We start from the raw sequence: 21105 nt of genomic DNA, 5'->3' as shown, positions 1-21105 counted from the left end.
ACTCTCACTCTCATTGGTCAAAAATGTGAAGTCGCCGCTCTCATTGGCTAGACGGCTGTCATTTCTCTCTGTACAGGAAACTGATAATTTTTCCTTGTTGCCAAAAGAAGAGGCAGCAATAATGGATGATTTCCACAAGCGTGAGTTTTTTATATCTCGTGTATTTTATATTGTTATAGTTTATTGCAGCTTATTAATATGTTATATTCTGTATTTGCACTATACTTCCACTCTTTCCTACTTTGCTCAGCAACAGCTGCACAACAATTTTCCTTTAGGGGTAAATAAAGTTTGTCTATCTTAAATCTGTGGATGCATATTTCACTGCTCATCTGTCACATTAAGGCTTTATATCTTAGCCTTTCTGTACAGTGGACTAAAATCCAGTGGTGGAAAGTACCTGAGCAGCCTACATTTACACAAGTACTGGACTAAATTACAATTTTGAGGTACTTGTACTTTACTTGAATATTCCCATTTAATGTTGCTTTATAGGCTAATTTTACTCAACTATACATTTTGGAGATAAATATTGAAGTTTTAAGACCACTACATTTATTTGACAACTGAATATGATGTATTAGTATAGGTTAAACTACCGAGCAGTGTTTAAAGAAAGTAAAATTACCTCCACCTTTACCGGTTGCAGCATTAAAGCAATGTGCACATTAATGCATCAGTAATTATAATCCTGTAATGTGATATACATTATTGTGAAAAGGTCTGTTCTACATAATAACAACTCATACTTTGGGTACTTTTAAGTATTTTCATGCTGATACTTTTGTACATTTATGTAAATATGATTTTGAATGCAGCACTTTTACTTAATACTTCTTCCACCTATGTTTTATATTCCGTCCATGTTTAATTAACAGTCTTTTTTCTTTGATATGAACACAACAAGACATAAAGTGAACATATATATGGGAGAAAGACAGTAGTGTCAGTAGATATAGTAAATGTTAACAGGGAGAAATACTAAGAAATGTGATTTATGCATCAGTTATATTGAATGAACTGATGAGTACAGTAAGGGTAGGTGTCTGGCTTGTGCATACGTATGTGACTGCACAGGTGAAGTAATGATATGATGGCGTTTTTAAAAGGAAAACTTTCCCCCTTTTCGGCAGAACTGTGTCTCTATTCTACTTGTTGTTCCAGACTGGAAAGATCTCACTCTGGATCCAGACACCGCCCAACCTGAGCTCAGCATCTCTGCAGACTGCACTGAAGCCACTTACATCGAGCACCCTCCATCAGTCCCCGGCCACCCAGAGAGATTTGACCACTGGGAGGAGGTGCTGTGCAGCCAGGGCCTGGATGGTCGTTGTTACTGGGAGCTGGAGTGGAGAGGGCAGCAGGTCTGCGTAGCGGTGTCGTATAAAGGTGTCAGCAGGAAAGGTGGGAGCAACGACAGTCACTTTGGAATGAATCAGCTCTCCTGGAGCTTGGACTGTTTTGACTCTGGTTTTTCTTTCTGGCACAATAATGAACGTACTGACATAAAAGCACCTCCATCGTGGAGGATAGGAGTATTCCTAGACCATGAGGAAGGGACTCTGTCCTTTTACAACATCGCTGACTCAGAAGTTCTCATTCACAGAGTCCAGACCACCTTCACAGAGCCTCTCTACCCAGGCTTTGAATTTTATAATTATGGAGACCATGTTAAACTTTGTCATCTGAAAAATCAGACATGATCAATGGCTTTAATACAGGTTTCTTAGACAGAATTTGCTCATCTTTTTTCTCCAGCAGGAGACTTTTCTGGTGTACAACTCTCAGAAATATTGACTGTGGAAAGATTTTCCATTGTAAATACAACTAAAAGAAATGATGATACATCTTACCACTGTTTAAGATGACCAAGCAAATACAGCTATTTAGCATACTTATTTTTTATTGATTGTTTACTTTAGGTGAATATGTATCTGCAAATCACACAGCAACATCACTTAAAACTGCTCAAGATTCCACTTTATGCAAGTTCATGTATGACGCATACTCTGCATCAACCTTGCTTGTGTTTTTAAGGCTTTAAAACTCTATCCATGGTGTTAATGTCAGCTTTAAAAATTTGCATGTATGTGTCTGTTGTGTGAGAGGGGATGATATAAAATGGGATGCCTTGGTTTTAAAAGTTTCTGAACTACCAGTATAGATATAACAAACGTACAAACCCTCTTTAGGCCAGAAGGTGGCAGCAGATACACTGTATGTAATGATAACTCACAGCCGTGTAACTAAATGTCAAACATGATGTGTGTAGACTTTAAGTGCTGCAGGCGACTTCAGGTGTTTTGATACTGATTTGACATTTAAAGGTGAATTCCATGTCAAACTTGTTCCCATTGACCTGAAAAAACCTAATACGCAAATTCAAAGCAGTTAAACAAAATCCAAAACATTTGCTTTCCTGTATTTCAGCTCTGTGGCTGATGGGAATTTCAGTTAATTAAAGAGGACCTATTATGCTGTTTTTCAGGTTCATACTTGTTGTTTACCTCACCAGAGCTACTCGACAGGGCTGCGCTCTGTCGCCATTACTTTTTAATATTGTACTGGAACCACTGGCTATTGCCATCAGAGCAAATGCAGCTATTAGGGGGGTGGAAGGAGGAGGGAAAGAGCACAAATTATTATTATATGCGGACGATATTTTGATGCTGATAAAAGACCCATTAAATTCGATACCGCACCTGATGAACACAATACAATCTTACTCCAAACTATCAGGATACAAAATTAACTGGACAAAGTTGGAAGCTATGCCTATATCTGGATTATGCAATTCAAATTCACTGACAAATTTCAGCTTTAAATGGATATCAAAAGGGATAACATACTTGGGAATCAAACTAAGTAGTAAGTAAAGTAGAACCATTTACCAAGTAAATTTAGAACCATTGCTGCAAAAAATTAAAACTAATTTGGATAAATGGGGGAAACATAAGCTTACATTATGGGGGAAGATCAATATGATAAAAATGGTGGTTGCACCGCAATTTAATTATGTGCTCATGATGTTGCCAGTTCTCCTCAGATCTTTAAACAGTATGATACAATAATTAAAGGATTTTTATGGGACAGGAAAAGACCCAGAATTAAATTCAGTAAAATGTGCTCTCCTAGGGACAAAGGAGGTCTGGAGTTGCCAGACCTGAGATTATACTATGTCTCCTTTGAAATGGCCAAACTAGCCAAACACTGGAATAAAGATAACCAGCTAGAGTGGGTTACTATTGAAAATAAGATGTCATCTTCTTTTACTCCTATTGATAGATTGTCCCAGTCCTCACATAATGTATTGAATCCTATTATGTCTCACTCCAAAGAGATCTGGACCAAAATACATAAAATGCATAAATTATCACATTGTAAACAAATATTCTTCTCTGTGGCATAACCCCATGATCAACATTGGAAATACATCAGTATATTGGAAGGAATGGCTCCTTAATGGATTATGTCATATTGCTGACTTATATGAAGAAGGGGTCTTCATGTCATTGTCTGACATAAAAAGAAAATACAATCTTGAGGGAAAGGAACATTTTTGGAAATATCTGCAGATCACGGACTGTATTACCTCCAGGATTCAGTACAAGGATGGAAACCACATCATGGACTATCTCACGTTACCTGCTGAGTGCCACCAAGCCTCTATATTTTATAGAACAACCAACCAACTACTCAGCAATGGCTGTCAGAGCCTGAAAACAATATGGGAGAAAGACCTGGGATGCCTGATGAGTGACGAGGAATGGCTGAGAATTATATCTAATAATGGGACATACATTAGGGAAGCTAAAGGGAAATTTACACAATACAAAATAACACACAGGTATTACTGGATACCACAAAGACTCAACAGAGCAGGTTTAACAAATAATAACCTGTGTTGGAAATGTCAGAAAGACATATGTACTCTGTTACACTGCATCTGGGAGTGCCCTGTCATTCAACCTTTCTGGAAGACAGTTGTGGGCAATTTGAGCAACTGGCTGAGAAGTGATATACCATTATCTCCCAGATTATGGGACAGAAGCCAAATACACAACATATCAAGCGGAGAATTCTCTGTAATCATGGCAGGGATTACAACGGCTGCCAGGACAATACTTAAACTGTGGAACACACACAAACCCCCTGAACTGAAAGAATGGGGAAACACATTTATTTCATTTTTGTTTTTCTATGCCACCGATGGTACATGTAGTGTGTATAACAAGAAATATCTCACAATGTAAAATGTTGTCCTGTCAAACACCAAAGATAAAAGAAATAAAAACTTGAATAATAAAAAAAAAATAAAAGCTTCTAAAACAAAATCTTCACAACCGGATGTGTTCCAACAGAAATATTATCCAAAATCAGGGGGAAATTAACAACTACAGCAACCAAGATTACACGTTTCCCTGACGTCAGCATGTAGCTACATCACTGGTGTCAAAATCATTTTCGGTTCATGGGCCCCATACAGCCCAATTTAATCCGAAGTGGGCCGGACCAGTAAAACCATTGCTTAATATCCTATACATAACAACACCTCCAATTTTTTTTAAATCTCTCCTATAGTGTGAAGACATACAGGAACATCCTGTGCAATTTCAATAATACATCTCAGTTACACAGTCAGTCAGCTACTACTCATCATTACATGTCCATTTTCCAATAAATTTCCACTCCTGTGCAGTAATGCTGTCATCACCACACCAAACTGAAGTGGAAACCACTGAGGAAGCAGATGAAGTTATCTGCGGCCTTACAAACCATTTACAAATCTGAAGTTTTGGCAGTGACTTAGCAATCGTATTGCAACAATATTGTTTTAAGATAGAAGTCTGATAACGATTCTTTTGTACTGAAGCAGCTGACTAACAACACATGTACTCCTTGTTTTTTCCAGAGAACTATATTCTGTAAAGGGTGGAAAAGCCCTGGAAGCAGCATTTTACATAAAGTAAGCTAATCACTGCTCAAGTTGCTCCTGAAAACTTACACCTCTTAGCCAGTGCATCAATATTAAGTGTCCGGTGGGCTGGATTGGACCCTTACGCTGGCCAGTTCTGACCCACGGGCCATATGTTTGACACCCATGAGCTACATGTAGCAGTACTGTACCAGGAGCAGATGACCATGTAGAGAAATCCACCACAACCTGTAGAAAAAAACATTAGGAAAAGGGTTTTTATAACAGTCTGAAACCTGAGGTTTTTGCTCACATGGGATTATTTTTTACAAACGTTCACCTCATTATTTGAAACTTTGGCCACATTTAATATGAACACCTGACACTGTAACATGATATATATATGACAGAAAATAAGAAGCTGTATAATAGGTCCCCTTTCAGGTCTGAGAACAATGCAGCACAGAGCAAATGGGACTTCAGCACCTTGCGTAGTTGCACAGTTTACAGAGTCAACAGATCGCCATTTTGATTGTGCTTTATGTCAACTTGTTGGTTCCTCTCTGCCTCAAAGCTGATTGGTTTCCCTTGTTTAATAGTTTTAGACTACATCTCCTGTGTAGAACTGATATAAAAGCCCTTTGAATCAAGACAGTACAAAACTGACATTGAAAGGTAAAAAGGAGATATGGTATCAACAGCAACTGGTCTTTGTGTCTTAACAGGAAACATAGACAGTGGCAGTATCATGATACGTGGGACAATTCTAATTACTTCCTCCACTTCACGTGTGTCTCTGTAAATAACTAGTCTGAAGATGCTCTGTAGCAAGTTTGGTGTCAGTTGAGCAAAAATTGTGGGAGGAGATAGGTTTAAGAAGTTTTACAGTTTTTGAAAACTGATGAACTTCATAATTTTAAGTGTTAAGTTTCTTCAGTATTGGGGCTACAGTTTGATGAAAGTTGTGAAGTTGTAGCATGTATGGTTGATTTGTTATGAATTTTCAAAGTTTTGAACTTTAGACGCTTGCTGTAGCGCCACCATCAGGACTATTGGCTTGAGTTTACAGCTGAGGATATCTGGCATGAGACTGGACCTTTGTGCAAAGTTTGGTGAGTTTTCACCCATGGGAAGTATGATTTCCTCTGAAGAAGAAAGAAGAAAGAAGAAGAAGAAGAAGAAGACGAAGATGAAGAAGAAGAAGAATACCTAGGATTACAATAGTGTCCTGGCAGAAAAAAATGAAGGTATCAGATGCAGGAAGCAGGCCCCTCACAGCCATATATTGTATGTCATCTAAGGAAATTCCTGTGCCAGAGAGTGCTTCAAATTACAGTAACAATAAGTATAGTAATCACAATTTAACATTCACAACCAGTAACAACCAGTGGGTTCCAGGGGCCAGGGTCACTCACTGGGCCCAGTTTTAGAAACGATAAAGTATCAAATATCTGGCAAAATATACAAGATCAGACGTGTTGTCAAGGAGCAAAAGCAAAAACCAGTACTTAATAGAGTAACAATAAGAGTACGATATGCACAAGAGTTATTATGTCCATATTTGACTTGAGTAAAAGTATCAGTACTACAGTTTAAAAATACTTATAAGTAAAACTCCTGCATTCAATATTTTACTTAAGTAAAAGCACATCATCAAGTGTCAGCATCAAAATATATGCTTGAAGTACAAAAACTAAAGTATTCATTATGTAGTTTGGCCCATTTCAGAGGAATATACAATGGATTATAATTATTAATGCATTAAAGTCACTTTAATGTTGCAGTTGGTAAAGATGGAGCTCATTTTAATTACGTTATATACCACTGGGTAGTTATGTTTATAAGAATATATGATTATTTTTGTTGATTTATATTTTGCATTATTAATCTGAATTTGTAAAGTAACTAAATGTAGTGGAGTAGAAGTATGATGGTGCATAAACTGGAAATACTCAAGTGAAACACAGCTCAAAACTGTACTTACATACAGTGGTCAAGTGAAAGTGCTTAGTAACAGTCCACCACAGATTGTGACAGTTAACTGCAACATGCCTGTTGGCCACATCTGTGGTATTTCGAAAACGTTAGACGTTAGTGATGAAATGCTTCTTTCCTCATTTCCTGTAACAACCTGATAAGTAGCTCCACAGTTTAGTTTCTCAGTGAGGCTACACTAACAGGCACAGTGAGGTTTTGAGCTGCATCTGCATGCTAACATGCTCACAATGACAATGCTAACATGCTAATGTTGTCATGTGTAATGTTTAACATTTTATTTGTGTCAGCAGGCTAACATTTGCCAGATGGCGCTAAACACGAAGTGCAGCTGAGGATGATGACAATGTTCGTTTGTTTGTTTGTTTATTAGGATCTCATTAGCTTTTGCATTGCAGCAGCTATTCTTCCTAGGGTCTTGTCATTTGCAAGTATTGGACAAGCTGTAATGTTGACTTGGTGATGGCGCAACATGAAAAGTCAGTGGATCAATATTATCCTCTGGTGATCATAAACATCCGTGCCAAATTTTACGCCAATATATCCAGTGTTTGTAACAATGTTTCAGTTTAGAGCAAAGTGGTGGACAACCTGTAGATGCATTCATCCTCCCAAGTCAACCCATTTGCCAGAAAAAAGAATTGGCATTGGCAGATACGTTACATTAGCACATTATTATGCAGTGGATATGTTTTGGTTAATCTGTAGGTAGTTTTAGGCATGAAAACCATTTGGTCATGGATAGGAAATTATCAGGTTTCGGAAATACCTGGTTTGGGAGCGTAAGTGGCAATATTTCTGTGAAACAAACCACTTTTTGTGGCACTATCCTGGCAGAAAACACAGAGATGTCTCAGTTTAAAAAAAAAAAAGTGTCATTTTTGTGGCATTATCCCGGCTGTAATACTCACTGTATGTGGTTTGCTAAAAAAAACACCCACATTAGGGAGCTGAATAGCTGCAGAAAACACAGCTATGGGTCCCTCAGAAACATACATGTTTGAGGGCTGAAAAGCCATGGGTGCCTAGAAAATGCCTGTGACTGGGGCTAAAAACCTATTGGAAAAACAACCATGGGCCCCCTACTGAGCATCCACATTTGGGCGGCTAAAAAGCTGCTGGAAAAACAGCCATGGGTCCCTTAAAACAGTGGTTCCCAACAGGTGGGTTGTTGTCCAAAAGTGGGTCACGGGACCATTCTGAATAGTCCATGAGTGACTTGCGAACAAGTTTGTAAAAACACACTTTATTTTTAAGTACAGTGAACTTCCACCACAGAGCTTTTATCTTGAAGTGCTGTTTCCTGCTGCAGAGTGAGTGACTAATGAACAGCTACTTGACAGAGACAGCAAACTAGCTCGACGACATGGCTGAACGCAAGTGTGATGCTGAATGTATTAAACTGTGTGGCCCTTGAGCTAATGACTGAGGAGAAATCTGGATTCCGTGGCTGGACCAGTTGGGAACCACTGCCTTGAAAACACCTGCAATAGGGGACTGAAAAGTCACTGGAAAAACATTTGGCAGATGTCTCCACTATAGGTGTCATGGCATTCACCATGCCTTCCAACCGCCCCATGACAATGTCACCTCATGTAATGTGTCATTTTAGAAGTAGTGCTATGATGAAATGTACAAATGAAACGTACAGATTTGTGGTTTGCAGAAATGTACACCGCCAACATTTCCTTCTGGCGACTGGGCTGCCCAAGTCATAAGACACACTGCAGCAGATGCACAAAAGAATAAAGTAATAAAGGAGAACACAAAGTCTGCTTACAAATTTAATAGAAGGAACAAAATTCTGATACAAAACCAAGCCAAGAAGGTAAAGTTAGGCCTACTTCATCATTTAAGGGAGGGTTAGATTTGTTACTTAACAACTTCCATTGCTGGAAAAGGGAGAAAAGTATACAAATCAGCACCACAGTGGAACAATACTCAGCACTTAAGCATTGCAAGTAGTAGTACAAGCTGTGGGGAATGAAGGACTCTTAATTTTACATGACCCTAAATCAACAATCTCATGATCTCATTAAATGTTTTCCAGTAAAACCAAAACCGAACTACTGCTTATCACTGTCATACTGCACAAATTACTTCATTTCACGTCATTTCATAACTCAGTGCGTCTAATGATGCAAACAACAACAAATGGGCCCAGGCCACACCATGTCCCGGAGAACAGCAAACACTTTGTGTGGCGAGATTCTATTTAGTACCATAATGGGAGTCATGCGGATTCACTCTTTGCAACAGGACGCTGGTGAAAAAAAGCATGTCTTCGGTCCTTATAGAACGTCTCTGTGCGCCGATGAGGAGTTTGTCAACCTATAAAGACGAGGCTCTCGAGCATGTCAGCCATTATTCCAAAGAGGAGCGACAGCACACCACAACCGGACTCAATTTTGATCAGAAGTCTGACTCGAGCAAAAACATCACAACCCTGAAGCCATTTATTGCGCTTAAATCCTTCTGCATGGACAAAAGGTGAGCTTTTACTTCTATGGTTTCTCACTGGATTGCAGAACAGGGCACCTGTTTATTCACATGATATTTTATTACTGCATGTGCTAACCACTGTAATTTAAATAAAAAATGTTTTTGTATTTCCATGATATGCTGGGAGGTTTATTGTGTCCTAAAGGTCAGCCATCATTATGTGTTAAGCTCTCCTGCAGGGTGTGTGAAAAGCTGCCAGGTTTGAGACCTCTAGCCTGAAAGCAAAACGTGGGAGGAAGTTTTGCTCATTCATTCTAGAATTTAATATTAGTCAATCACGCACCTTGTGAGTTCCCAGGAAAGTTCCCAGGAAAATATTAAAGCAAAACGTGGGATGAAGTTTGCTCATGTAATTCCAGAATTTAATATTAGTCAATCATGCACCTTGTGAGTTCCCAGGAAGATGTTTTGTTGCTTATTTACAGTAAGGCGTGTACAAACACAAGGCAATCCGGGGTCCAACTATCATGAGCTTCCATAAAACATCTGTGTCCTTTGTGCTGATCAGCGTGACAATATGTAAGTATCTTTCCCACATCTTTCTTTCTCCCTCTTTCTTTTGATGCGTCCCTCCCAAATGTGATAGACAATGTATTCTTTCTTCCGTCTTTGTGTCCATTTTCAAAGGGTTTATTATCTTCCTGTTCTGCCCCCGTCAACTGAGAGCACAGCTGGGGACTACCCCCAACATTAAACACATTGTGGTTGGAAGGTGTTACAGTTACATCACACTGGTTAACCCCAGCTTAAGGTAACTCACTGAGTGACTTTTACTCCTGTTATAACATGTCCAATCTTGAGCAGGACTTAAATTCCATGAGCTTTAGCACCCATGACTTGAGCCTCAAAACTTAAAAGACTTGATTTCCTCCCAGAGAGGACGAATTTTGGCAGCCGCAGAGCAAATCATCAGGGCAGTGCTGTAGCCCACATGAAGGGCATGGCTTGTTATGATGTGACGTTGAATGAGTTTTTTCTTCTCTGTGCTTCTGTCGAAAGATAGAAACTGAGACAGATGTGGGAACTGTGGAAAGAGGGCATGTAGTGATACGCTTTTATATAAAAAGAGTTTAATTTCATGGTAAATTCTGTCTGCATGTTTACACAACTCTATTTATAAATGTTAAGTTTGGTACCATTTGCTTGAAGTGGGAATTATATCCAGCACCAGCCCTCTGGCACACATGTAGCAGAAACACTAGGGCAAATGACCAAGGATTATTTTCATCATTGATTAATCCATGGATTAATTTCCTGGTTTTGAAAAATGTCTATCCCAGAGCCCAAGGCAATGACTTTCAGTGTCTTGTTTTGTCACACCAACAGTCCAATATATCCTGTCCTCGTCTTACAGATATATATATTGTGGTGGCATTTTCTACTGGACAAAACACATCAAGTCAGAAACTTGTCTTTCTGTAAGTTCAACTCAGGGTCCGCAGATTAACTCAAAACAAACAGTCAAGAATGAGCTGAGTGCAAAGAGTGAGCCCTGAACACATGAGATGTCAAATACTAATACTCACTGACAGCTGTTGAGGTCAGGGATCTTTAACTAGCATCACCAGAGGGGGTGACAAAGCAGTTTGGGCCAACTTATTTAGTCATGTCACTGGACATCAAGTAAAGCACTCACAGCTTGTTACACAGTGACAAAGAGTAAACTTGAGGATACATTTGCTCGCTTCATAGGTCTCATATCAATGTTTCTGTAGTGACATAGTATATGAGCTAACTTTGTCATCAGGAGGTGGAGGGGATAGTGGATGGTGCGCCACCTATAGGCGAGATGCCAAGCTGCAGACCACTGTTCAACACCAACAAACAGCAAACTTGGTTGTTTTTCAGCAAGTAATTGCTATTTACAGTGGCTTTTTGGACACAAAATGTCTGTGTTTTAGCGACTTGTTGCTGTTTGTGCCACAAAAAGCAACCATTTTTTAGTTAGACATCACTTCGAAAATCTGTCATGCTGTGCTCCCAGCAGCTTTGCTACCTCCAACCTTGCGTTTTTTAACAACCCGTTGACTTTTATTTCAGCAAGGATAGTGGTATGAAAAAAAGATTTTTTTTTTACGGAGACATCTCTGCTTTTCCAGCGAGGATCATGCCCCCACAAACTGGATATTTTAGGCCAAAGCACGTTTTCCTAATGATGTCTAAATCTAACCACACCTTAACCACAGTAGTGTTGAAAAGTAAAGTTTTAGTGCATTTGCTACATAATATTGTGCAAATGTAAAGTATCCGTGGTTTGCAGGAACGTACAATGCCAGTATTTCCTCTGGTGATTGGCTTGTTGCAATTGTCTACGTCCCAAACCTCACCTACGGTCATGAGCTTTGGGTAGTGACCAAAAGAATGAGATCACGGATACAAGCAACTGAAATGAGTTTCCTCTGTGTGGTGGCTGAGCTCAGCCTTAGACATAGGGTAAGGAGTTTGGACATCTGGATAGAGCTCAGAGTAGAGCTGCTGCTCCTTCATGTCGAAAGGGGTCATTTGAGGTGGTTCAGGCATCTGATCAGGATGCCTTCTGGGCGCCTCGCGTTGGAGGTGTTCCGGGCACATCCAACTGGTAGGAGGCCCCGGGGTAGACCCCGAACACTGGAGGGATTACATATCTCATCTGGCCTGGGAACGCCTTGGGGTCCCCCAGGAGGAGCTGGAAAGTGTTGCTGGGGAGAGGGACGTCTGGGGCACTTTGCTTCACCTGCTGCAGGCAACTAACCCCTTTAGATGCGAAGGAGCACTGGCTCTACTCGGAGCTCCCTCCGGATGTCCGAAGCAAAGCCTCCTACCAGTGGGGCGTGCCCAGAACACCTCTAAAAGGAGGTGCCCAGGAAGCATCCAGATCAGATGCCCGAACTACCTCAACTGACCCCTTTAGACACGAAGGAGCACCCAAATAAGCAGAGAGAAATGGATGGATGGATGGATTGGCTTGTTTTTAGCCGACCAGCACCTAAAAACTCAAAGATATTCTATTTATTCTGATAGAAACAAAATCAGAGACACAGAAAATCTTCACATTTGAGAAGCCATTTTTGTGTGTAACAGTTAATCAATTATCAGAAATGTTGCAGGATAATTTTCTGTCATTATTGACTAATCTTCCTGTGCAGGTACGACTGTGAGGAGATCTGGAGACAGTTTGAGGAGGCGGTTGTCCATCAGTCCTCTTGTAATGTGACAGTGGAGGATTATTATCACATGTTTTATGCAATGCCACAAACCTGGCCCTGTGATAGGGTGAGGAAGAGCTCTGGAATTAGATACACATTCATCATTATTCATTGGAGGGAAAATCTTTTGAGGTAAGCTGCTTTATATTTCCCTTTCCGTCTGTTTAGTTCCTCTTCTGGAGTAAAACCAGGACGCTGATGCACAGCTACGCAGCTGTTTTACGTCACCTCTGGACCCTGGAGGACACGCTGGTTGGCTACATGTTCAACGACCTCATCTGGTGTGGACAAGACGAAGACTCTGGTAGATGTTTTCTGGTTTATCACGACCCAGATGACTAAAACGTATATGCTTGTACTAGCTGAGGAAAGCAACTCCTTGTGACCCCTCATCACAGGTTCAATTTATCTATAGTCTGGGAGCAGCTTCACCAAAGAGAGTCTCGTTCCTCAAAAACATTCACAAGAAAGCAAGCAAAGATTAGAAAAACGTCTGGACAGTCTGAACACAAAGTCTGAGCAACAATTATCGTCTTTCCTGTGCAATTAATTGCCACACAAAGCCTCCCATTTATCATTTGAGCAGTTGAAGTGGTCCTGACCCTCAGGCTGGGAAGCACTTCAGTGACCCAATCATGATATAACATTTCCTGGAACTCAGTTTGTTGTTTAATGACATGAAGTACCAAAAAGGATACAATCGCATGTAGTTATTGGGATAAAATACATGAAACTAAACAACATTTAATTCCAATTTAATAGAATTTTAATTCAATTCAATTTTAATTTGTTATTTTCGGCTCCTTTAAAATATCACTGACAACCTTCGCTAACAGTTATCATGTAATATATATTTTGTAAGTGTAATTTTTCACCTATTTACCTTGCCATCAGACATCCTGTTTTGACAGAGAAACCATTAACAGCTTCAGTTCCCCATCTACGCACTCTTTAAAGCCGCCTGACCTCATATACAAAAACTGTTATTTAAGCTTGTTCAACAAGCTTAAATAACAGTTTTTGTGGGGCTGCTGGCCAACCACTGCCTCAATCGGTTAGTTTGTTTGTGTTGTGGACTTTTGTGTATCTGAAATTACCACTTTGAAATGCCAGAGTCACACACTAACACAAACAAAGTGACTGATTGAGGCTGCAGTCAATCAGCAGCATCTGTGTTCAGCTGTGTTAGACAATTACTCTTTCTCAATAGAGTCTGGTTTTAAGAGAGCAATATCATGGCTTCATTTCTGTGTTACATAATGGCTGTCTGACAGCAGGGTGAAGTGGTAAAAATATCCTAAATATGGTGTAGACTTTGATTAAGATTGATTTCTATAGGTGGCTAAAATACATTTTGCTGTTGATCCCGTCCACAGCAGTGCATTCCCTAGCTTCCATGGTGGTACTCCTGCCTGCTTCTCCAAACTGGGGGCATGCTGACCACCATCTACTGTGGGTAATACACTGACCATATAATAGTACTTCATACAACCCTGCTTCAAAAATGCTAACTATCTCTTTAAAGCTAATCAATATTTCTATATTGACAATGGATCAAATGACCCCTGTGACATGAAAGAGGTCAGTCATAAGGACAGACTGCTCCACTCAGCTCTACAGAGCATTTTAGCGTCTTTTAGCATATTCTTTTGGTTTTACAGCTTGCAAATTTACTGTTGTTATCAACAGCAGCAGCAGCAGGCAGATATTTCCAGTTAAAAAGCTTAAAACATTGACACTATACGCTACCTGTCCAGCACCAAACAGCACACAGACAAAGGTAGCAACTAGCTGGAACACAGTGAGGGATTTAGCAGCTAACGAGCCACGCATTTCCCTCAGGAGTTGGTAGAGACCAAAAACAGAGCAAAAAAATAAAACTTTCACAAGAGAGTGAAGACTTATTTGCACTATAGTGGATAGAAACATAACTCCAAATAAATAATCCATCTCTGCTCACGGGTGGATTATTTCATAATGGGCCCTTGGGTACAGATATGCAAAAGGCCCCATCACCTCTATTTCACAGACTTTGGGGTGGGTATTTTTTGGTCATTTTGTCCCTTATAGTAGTTATTTTGTGTCTCTTTGCAGTTCCTTTTATCTCTTTGTGGTCTTTTTGTGTCTCTTTGTGGTCATTTTAAATATCTCCTTGGTCAGTAAGTGTTAATTTGTATGACATTTCACATAGGCCCGAGGGGTCTAACAGTTTGTACCCTCGGGCCTGTGCTCAGTAGGCCTGTTTAGTAATCCAACAGCTGGTTGTGTAATGAAGAAAAAGTCTTGGTGGTTTTTGGCCAAAATGAAATCAGTTAAGGCCTCTTCACAGCATCTTTACAATCTTAAAAGGAAGTGTATCCAATGATGAACACATTTTTCTTTCATTCATGTTTTTACAATGAGAAACATGTAGAACAGATCACAACATCATTGCTCAGGCAGCTGCAGCTGTTCTCCCAAATGTTTCTGTGTGCCTGCAGGTTTTTCTTTTCATTTATTACAGTAGTAATGTCGCTGCATGTTATCACAACACCTTAACTTGCTCTTCTCACTATATGTCTAATGTGAACAATATCAAGGTGGTGACACTTCTTTTAACTAATTGCTCTGAATTTAACACACAGGTTTTGATTTCAGTTCTTGTCCGGAGTGGTCGGCCTGTAGGAATCATCCAGTGCATTCTTTGTGGAGGCAAGCCTCACAAAATGTGAGTTTAATGTCCAACACACACAGCTGTCATCTAAATGCAACATACTGCTCCAAGACCAGCAGTGGAATAATTATTCTCGCGTGATTTTCCTCACCTCTTTGTTAGTTTGCAGAAATGGCATGTGGCAACATCACTGTGTTACTGAATGGGTCTATTGTCAACGCCTTCAATAGGAGAAGGTAAAAAGGAACTGATGAAAGATTTTAGCAGTGGTGTTTGTTAGATATGTATAAAATAATCTTTTCTTTTTTTATCTCACAGCATGTTTGGAAGTGTTGAACTGGACGGTCTGAACCCACGCAGAGTGAATTATGTCAACATAAAGGTGGTGACCAACCTGGAGGGACCTTCTATGTGAGAATAAAAACAGCTCATTCTTTGATTTAGTAAAATGTTACTTTCACACAAAAACAGTACCTCTTTCCAATAAGTCACACGTCAAGTATGTTTTTTTTAAGTGGTAACTAACGTGTTATCTATCATTTCATGCCAGTGCTTTATGGATCAATTTTAAGCAGTGAACAAGCAACTCAATCGGCAGAATAAATGTTGGCATTGTGTGTTCTGCAAACCATGGATATGTTATAGTTATACATTACGTAGCCGATACATTGAACCTGCTGTTGGTGCCACCATTCTGGCAGGAAATGCAGTGATGTTTTGATAAATTTCAGCTGCGTTTCATGGCACTATTCCCACTGAACAGAGTGGCCTGGCAAACATTGTGATGGAGAAACATTGTGGTGGGGAAATAGATGTCGTTGGCAGAACAAAGTGTGGTAGAATGCCAAGTAAGATGAAGATATGCCCGAGTTCTGGAAATGTCAGAAAATCACACCCACACACACATACACACACGGAAAGTTAGGTATGATGTTTATCTGAGGAGGAGTATAGGAATGTTCGGTGAGCTGCTCTACGGGGCTGTCTCATTGTTGCCATTCTCAGAACCCATCGGCTGTATTCGGCGTCTGACTTCCGGTAGACGGCGATACAGCCTCTGGGGGCAGACCCCCGATTTTTTGGCATTCCGGTTTGATTTGGGCGGAGGAGGCGAATTTCCGTTTCCAACTTCCGTTGATATATAAGTAAATATGCTGAATCATTGCGATGGATTCATAATTTGCAGTCACGCCAATTATGTTCCACCTCATTGGTTCACCGCATGGACCGTTTAACCTGGCAACAACTGCAGCCGACTCAAACGTGATTAGTCAACATCATGCGGACTACAAACAGCCTACAACCGGAAACCAGGTCTCTTCCGCTCTTCTTCCGGAGGCAAGATCTACAGACTCTACATACACTGAATGTAGAGTCTGTATATAGAGACTACGTTGTTGCTGCATGTGAAGTTTGCTGTATGTGAAGTTTGTATTTGTGTCTTCAGTAAAACCCTGTAAAGGCTGCAAGATTGATCCTTTGTCAAAAGACTCCCTCTTCTACAAAACAAAGCGATTGGTTCCTATTAAACACCCAGGTTTGGTGGCTAAAATGCAGCTGAAATTGTACAGATGATGCGCAAAGATTGAACCAGTTTTGTTATTTGTTGGTCTCAAACAGTGGTCTGAAGTGCAGCTTGGGAACATTTTACTTCAATGTCACACTATCCACTATCCCCTCCAGCTCTCAAACAAAGTCAAAGTCATCTCATATACTACATCATATAGAAAAGTTAAAAGATATGTATGAAACATATTAATGTAACATATCCATAGTTTGCAGAAACTTAAAATGCCAACATGTTCTTCTGGTGTTGTGGAATAAAGAGGCTCAAAACACATAGGACTGGGCATATGAGGCTTTACTCGCAAGAAAGCCGCAGCATTGATACATCATGACAATTTATAGTATCTAACAAACAAGCAATATTAGCTCACAAATATGAAACACTCCTACACTCCTCCTAGAGGGGCTTCCTGTCACTTAAGCTGCTGCTTACTGTTATCTAGATAATCAGTTCTGGGAACATTTGCGTCTCCTTACACACCCAGTTTTGGTCAAAGTCACTTCAGGTCATCTGCGCGACATATTCCTCCCCCACCTATCAATTAAACAGTCATTTAAACAATTAAAAAAAAAATTAAAATTAAAACATCAGTTAATGCAAGTGCAGGCAAAAACCCAACAGTCTGTCACCCTCTTCAGTTAACATCTGTGTGGTTGTTGGGTAATTGGGTTACAGTTAGGGTTGAAAATTGATTGGATACATAAAACACCACAACTGCTGTACAGGAAATCAGTAGATACTTCATGGTACATGGTTATAAGGAATGCTTGTTATTTTGCGCTAACTGATCAAATGATGACACCAGAAACCCACAATGAAATGTCATACAGAATATAATCCCTTATCATATCATATTACATTGTATTAAATTCATTTACAAGAGGTAGAGAATTCATGGGCAATCATACTTGCCATCCTTGCACACTGCCATAACCGTCATCCTCATTGGTCACCTTTCTGAAGCTCCATGTATTGTTTAACATATTCTGAGCCATCACCATGGTGAGAGATTCCAGAACTTTGAAGCATGGCGATTTCAATCATATCCTCTTTAAAACATTTCTAAGTTCACCTGAATTTCAGGGTTCAAAACTCACCACTCCTGACTCTGCTGAGCTGTTTTCTATATCTTCCATATAATCCGGAATAGGGAACAAATCTGACTGTCCAATTACCATGTCAGTGAGTTGAAACTCTGCCATTTTAGTGGTTGTCACAACATTCATCTTTCATTCATACTGCAAACATTTCTAAGATTGGGTATGATGCAGCTAGAAATAACTAGAACTAGGATTCTATTAGAACTAGGACTATTAGTGCGGTTATTCTTATCTTTGCCAAACTTGCTCTCCACTGTCCGAGTTTCAATTCCAACCAATCCAATCATGATCCATCTTTGCCTTTTACCACTTCAGATCTATAAGTTTGGACATGACTATAGAGAAGGTTCCATCAGGTGCAGTGTTATGGGTTATAGAAGTGCAACATTTTTCTTCAAACATTTGACATAACCCACCTCTATTAAGCTAACATCCAGTCTAAGGCTTGTGTGTTTTGCCAAGCCACCCTACTTATTTCTGTTCTCCCAGCACTCTAAGGGCTTCATTAGGATAGTTAATGAACCACTGGAATGTAATCTGTTAATCCAAGCAACATTTTTTGTTTGCTGTTACCCAAAGAAACATGGACTACTGTATATACCAGCCTTCATTTCATTACTTGCTTTTTGCTCTTTTTAGGATGTTGAAATCTAGAATTCAGCACATAAGTCATGAAACATATAAAATGGTTTTAGCAAATTATGACTTCTTTGCGAGCCATAGAGCAGTCTACATTGTGTGCCACATGTTGGTAAAAATTCTGAATCCCCCTGATATGGGAGTGAGATTTTTTCTTTGCACTCCCTTTGCTGCACTTTGGCAAACTTCAAAATGAGGTTTTTTTTGGGATGACCGTTGGCAATGTAGTTGGGGCTCCCACACAGACTATATTAGGTATCATCTCTTTTACAGTATACCACAGCCATTATACCACCCATTCTGATTGGCTGGCTCCCAGTCACTGTCTTGTATGGTTTTGAAGCTCCTCCTGTCTGTAGGCAGAACTGTGCTTTGAACAGTTCCTGGAAGTTATCTCTAAATCCCTGGAGTTGTCTGCTTTGAAAATGAATGCACTGTTGCTAATTATGCATGGAATTACTATGCTGTCCTTGCTTATAAGGGTTGGGCTTGTGATGGCTGTATTTACGTGAAGTATGTTAGTGTCTGTAACAATGGTCCTAGTTATTTCTTAAATTTCAAATTCAAAGACATTATTGTCATCCACTGTTTTAAGAGCGCTCCAGGGTATTGAAGTTCTTGTACTTCTTCCTGTCTTGGTTACACTTATAAACTCAGGGTCATATTCTTTGTTTATCACTGCTGTGTTTATTTCTAAAAATCCACATGCCTATTGCATACATGTCCACATCATATTCTTCAGGTTACTTTGTTGTTACACCCCCCAAATAATAGTATCTCCAGTCACACAATACAGAATCCCAAAAATCAACAACTGTATCATCCCTAAAGGTAATTACTCTGTGAGTCACATTATCTGTTAGGTTTTGAGGTGGAAATATTTTCTCATTTTTTCAGACGTAGTATAGCTTCTTTCTTTTTTTTTGACAGCAGTTCTGGCATTACTGATTCATTTGATTTCGGAGTTGTTATGTCATAAGACTGAAAGGTCACTGCGTCTTCAGGGATTGGGGTCACTGCATCCTCAAGGTTTGAATGTGAAATATTGCTAGCTCTTGGCTCTAATACATCTCTGGGTTTTGGAGTACTCTGTGATAATTTGTCATGCTCTGATTCAAGGCCAATTCTTGCCAGACTGAATGGGTGCTCTTCCTCTATATAGCACTCATAGTCTGAGCTCCACTGTCCCCCAAATGTCACCTCAATTCTTCACCTATTGAATGCTTAATATACAGTAATTTTGCACTGATCTGCTCCCCATACAGTACTTTTCCCCTATTCTCATTAATGGTTTATAAGATCTATAAAGCATTATTATCAACCATTGATATTGCCATTAGTTACAGCTTATTTATCAGAAGATGGAATAATTCCCTTTGTGTTCCTCTTTTGCAGAGAATCATGCAGTGAAGGATCTATTATGGACCTGATCCAGATCCTCCAGTCCAGAGGTTTCCGCTGGACCTGCACAGACAACGACCAGTAAGTGACATCCAACAAGTCTTTTAAACTAAATGACAAAATCCCAAGAAAATGTTGGCGTTACACATTTCTACAAACCACAAATATGTTACATTTCAACTTTTCACATGAATCATATCAGCGTTTCTAAAGCGATGTAATACATAGCTGATAGTTGACAATGGGAGGTGGAGGGGATGAATGATGGCATGTAACCTAAGTAAGATGCCTGCTAAGCTCCAGAACACTATTAAAAACCAACAACACTGGTTGTTTTTGGCTACCCTCTGTGGCAGTGTTTATGGCATTGAACCTGGGTGTTTTATACCCACAGATCGCACCCTTTCCCAGCGGCCTTTGTGCCACCAAACCTTAGCGTTTTAAGCCAAAAAAAAAAACAAAAAACAAAGAAGCATACCTTTACCATAGCGTTGTTGAGAAAGGTTAAGTTACAACGTATCTGCTAAAAATAATGTACAAATATAACACATCTATGGTTTGCAAAAATGTATGATAGGAACATTTTTTTTGGGGGGGTTGAACAAACCATAGAAGCGTTTGCTGTTCTGATTTAAACGGACAGAGAGATAGACAAGATGTGATACAGATACAGATGTTGTTTCTGGATTCATGATTGAACTTCCTGATGAACGTGCCCTGGAGTAACATATCTAATATTTGTCCACAGGACCCTGATGATCCTTCAGTGTATCCAGAACCCTGAACAGTCCTCCTGCCAAACATGTGCAAACAAAAACCTCACACAGAAAGAGCCTCACATTTAACTGAATCACCCACAGATTCAGCATGTGTTCTGATATTGTCATTTGAAGTTGGATAAAATTAAAATTGCTGCTCAAAACATTTCCTGAATTAAAGCAGAGTCTTTTCTTGATAGTCTATACTTTTCATTGATGCCATTTCATTAGCAGATTAGAGCACAGCCTCTCAGAGTGCAAAATGTATCTGCTTCTGAAGCCATAAGCTTTTGCTTTACTGTCCAGTAGATTATGCTAATTTATTTTAAATTACAGAGGGTGAAATGTAACCTGACGCACCTGATTGGTTATTACACAGAACCATCTGAA

The 21105-nt window shown here is 39.7% G+C and overlaps 2 protein-coding genes across 3 annotated transcripts; both read left to right on the top strand.

Moving 5' to 3' along the window:
* The first annotated feature begins 72 nt into the window (after window positions 1-72).
* LOC117265108 (tripartite motif-containing protein 16-like protein) lies at window positions 73-4525 on the top strand. The gene is made up of 2 exons (XM_033639503.2): window positions 73-140; window positions 1165-4525. Exons 1-2 carry the CDS (start codon window positions 122-124, stop codon window positions 1701-1703), a joined length of 558 nt encoding a protein of 185 aa, XP_033495394.1. The 5' UTR covers window positions 73-121; the 3' UTR covers window positions 1704-4525.
* Window positions 4526-9173: 4648 nt separating this feature from the next.
* On the top strand, window positions 9174-20881 carry LOC117265032 (ADP-ribosyl cyclase/cyclic ADP-ribose hydrolase 1-like). Of its 2 annotated transcripts, XM_033639415.2 has the most exons (10): window positions 9174-9400; window positions 9838-9931; window positions 10040-10163; window positions 12538-12664; window positions 12766-12901; window positions 15222-15304; window positions 15413-15486; window positions 15569-15661; window positions 19952-20038; window positions 20706-20881. In XM_033639415.2, the coding sequence occupies exons 2-10, from the start codon at window positions 9880-9882 to the stop codon at window positions 20800-20802; spliced, it is 873 nt and encodes a 290-aa protein (XP_033495306.1). In that variant the 5' UTR covers window positions 9174-9400; window positions 9838-9879; the 3' UTR covers window positions 20803-20881. The 2 variants fall into 2 exon arrangements, with proteins under 2 accessions (XP_033495306.1, XP_033495307.1); XM_033639416.2 differs by lacking the exons at window positions 9174-9400; window positions 10040-10163.
* Window positions 20882-21105: the final 224 nt, after the last annotated feature.

Source organism: Epinephelus lanceolatus, chromosome 20 (genome assembly GCF_041903045.1).
Source record: "Epinephelus lanceolatus isolate andai-2023 chromosome 20, ASM4190304v1, whole genome shotgun sequence".
In the NCBI taxonomy this organism is placed as follows: Eukaryota; Metazoa; Chordata; class Actinopteri; order Perciformes; family Serranidae; genus Epinephelus; species Epinephelus lanceolatus.
Note: the sequence above shows the minus strand (reverse complement) of the source record. Positions and strands in the feature narration are given on the sequence as shown.

What these genes read in the sequence shown, in the direction of transcription:
- LOC117265032 (XM_033639415.2), top strand. Translation starts at nt 9,880, where the DNA reads ATGAGCTTCCATAAAACATCTGTGTCCTTTGTGCTGATCAGCGTGACA. An exon ending in GCTGATCAGCGTGACAATAT is followed by an intron (nt 9,932 to 10,039) that starts GTAAGTATCTTT and finishes CCATTTTCAAAG; the next exon opens with GGTTTATTATCTTCCTGTTC. An exon ending in TGGACAAGACGAAGACTCTG is followed by an intron (nt 12,902 to 15,221) that starts GTAGATGTTTTC and finishes TTTAACACACAG; the next exon opens with GTTTTGATTTCAGTTCTTGT.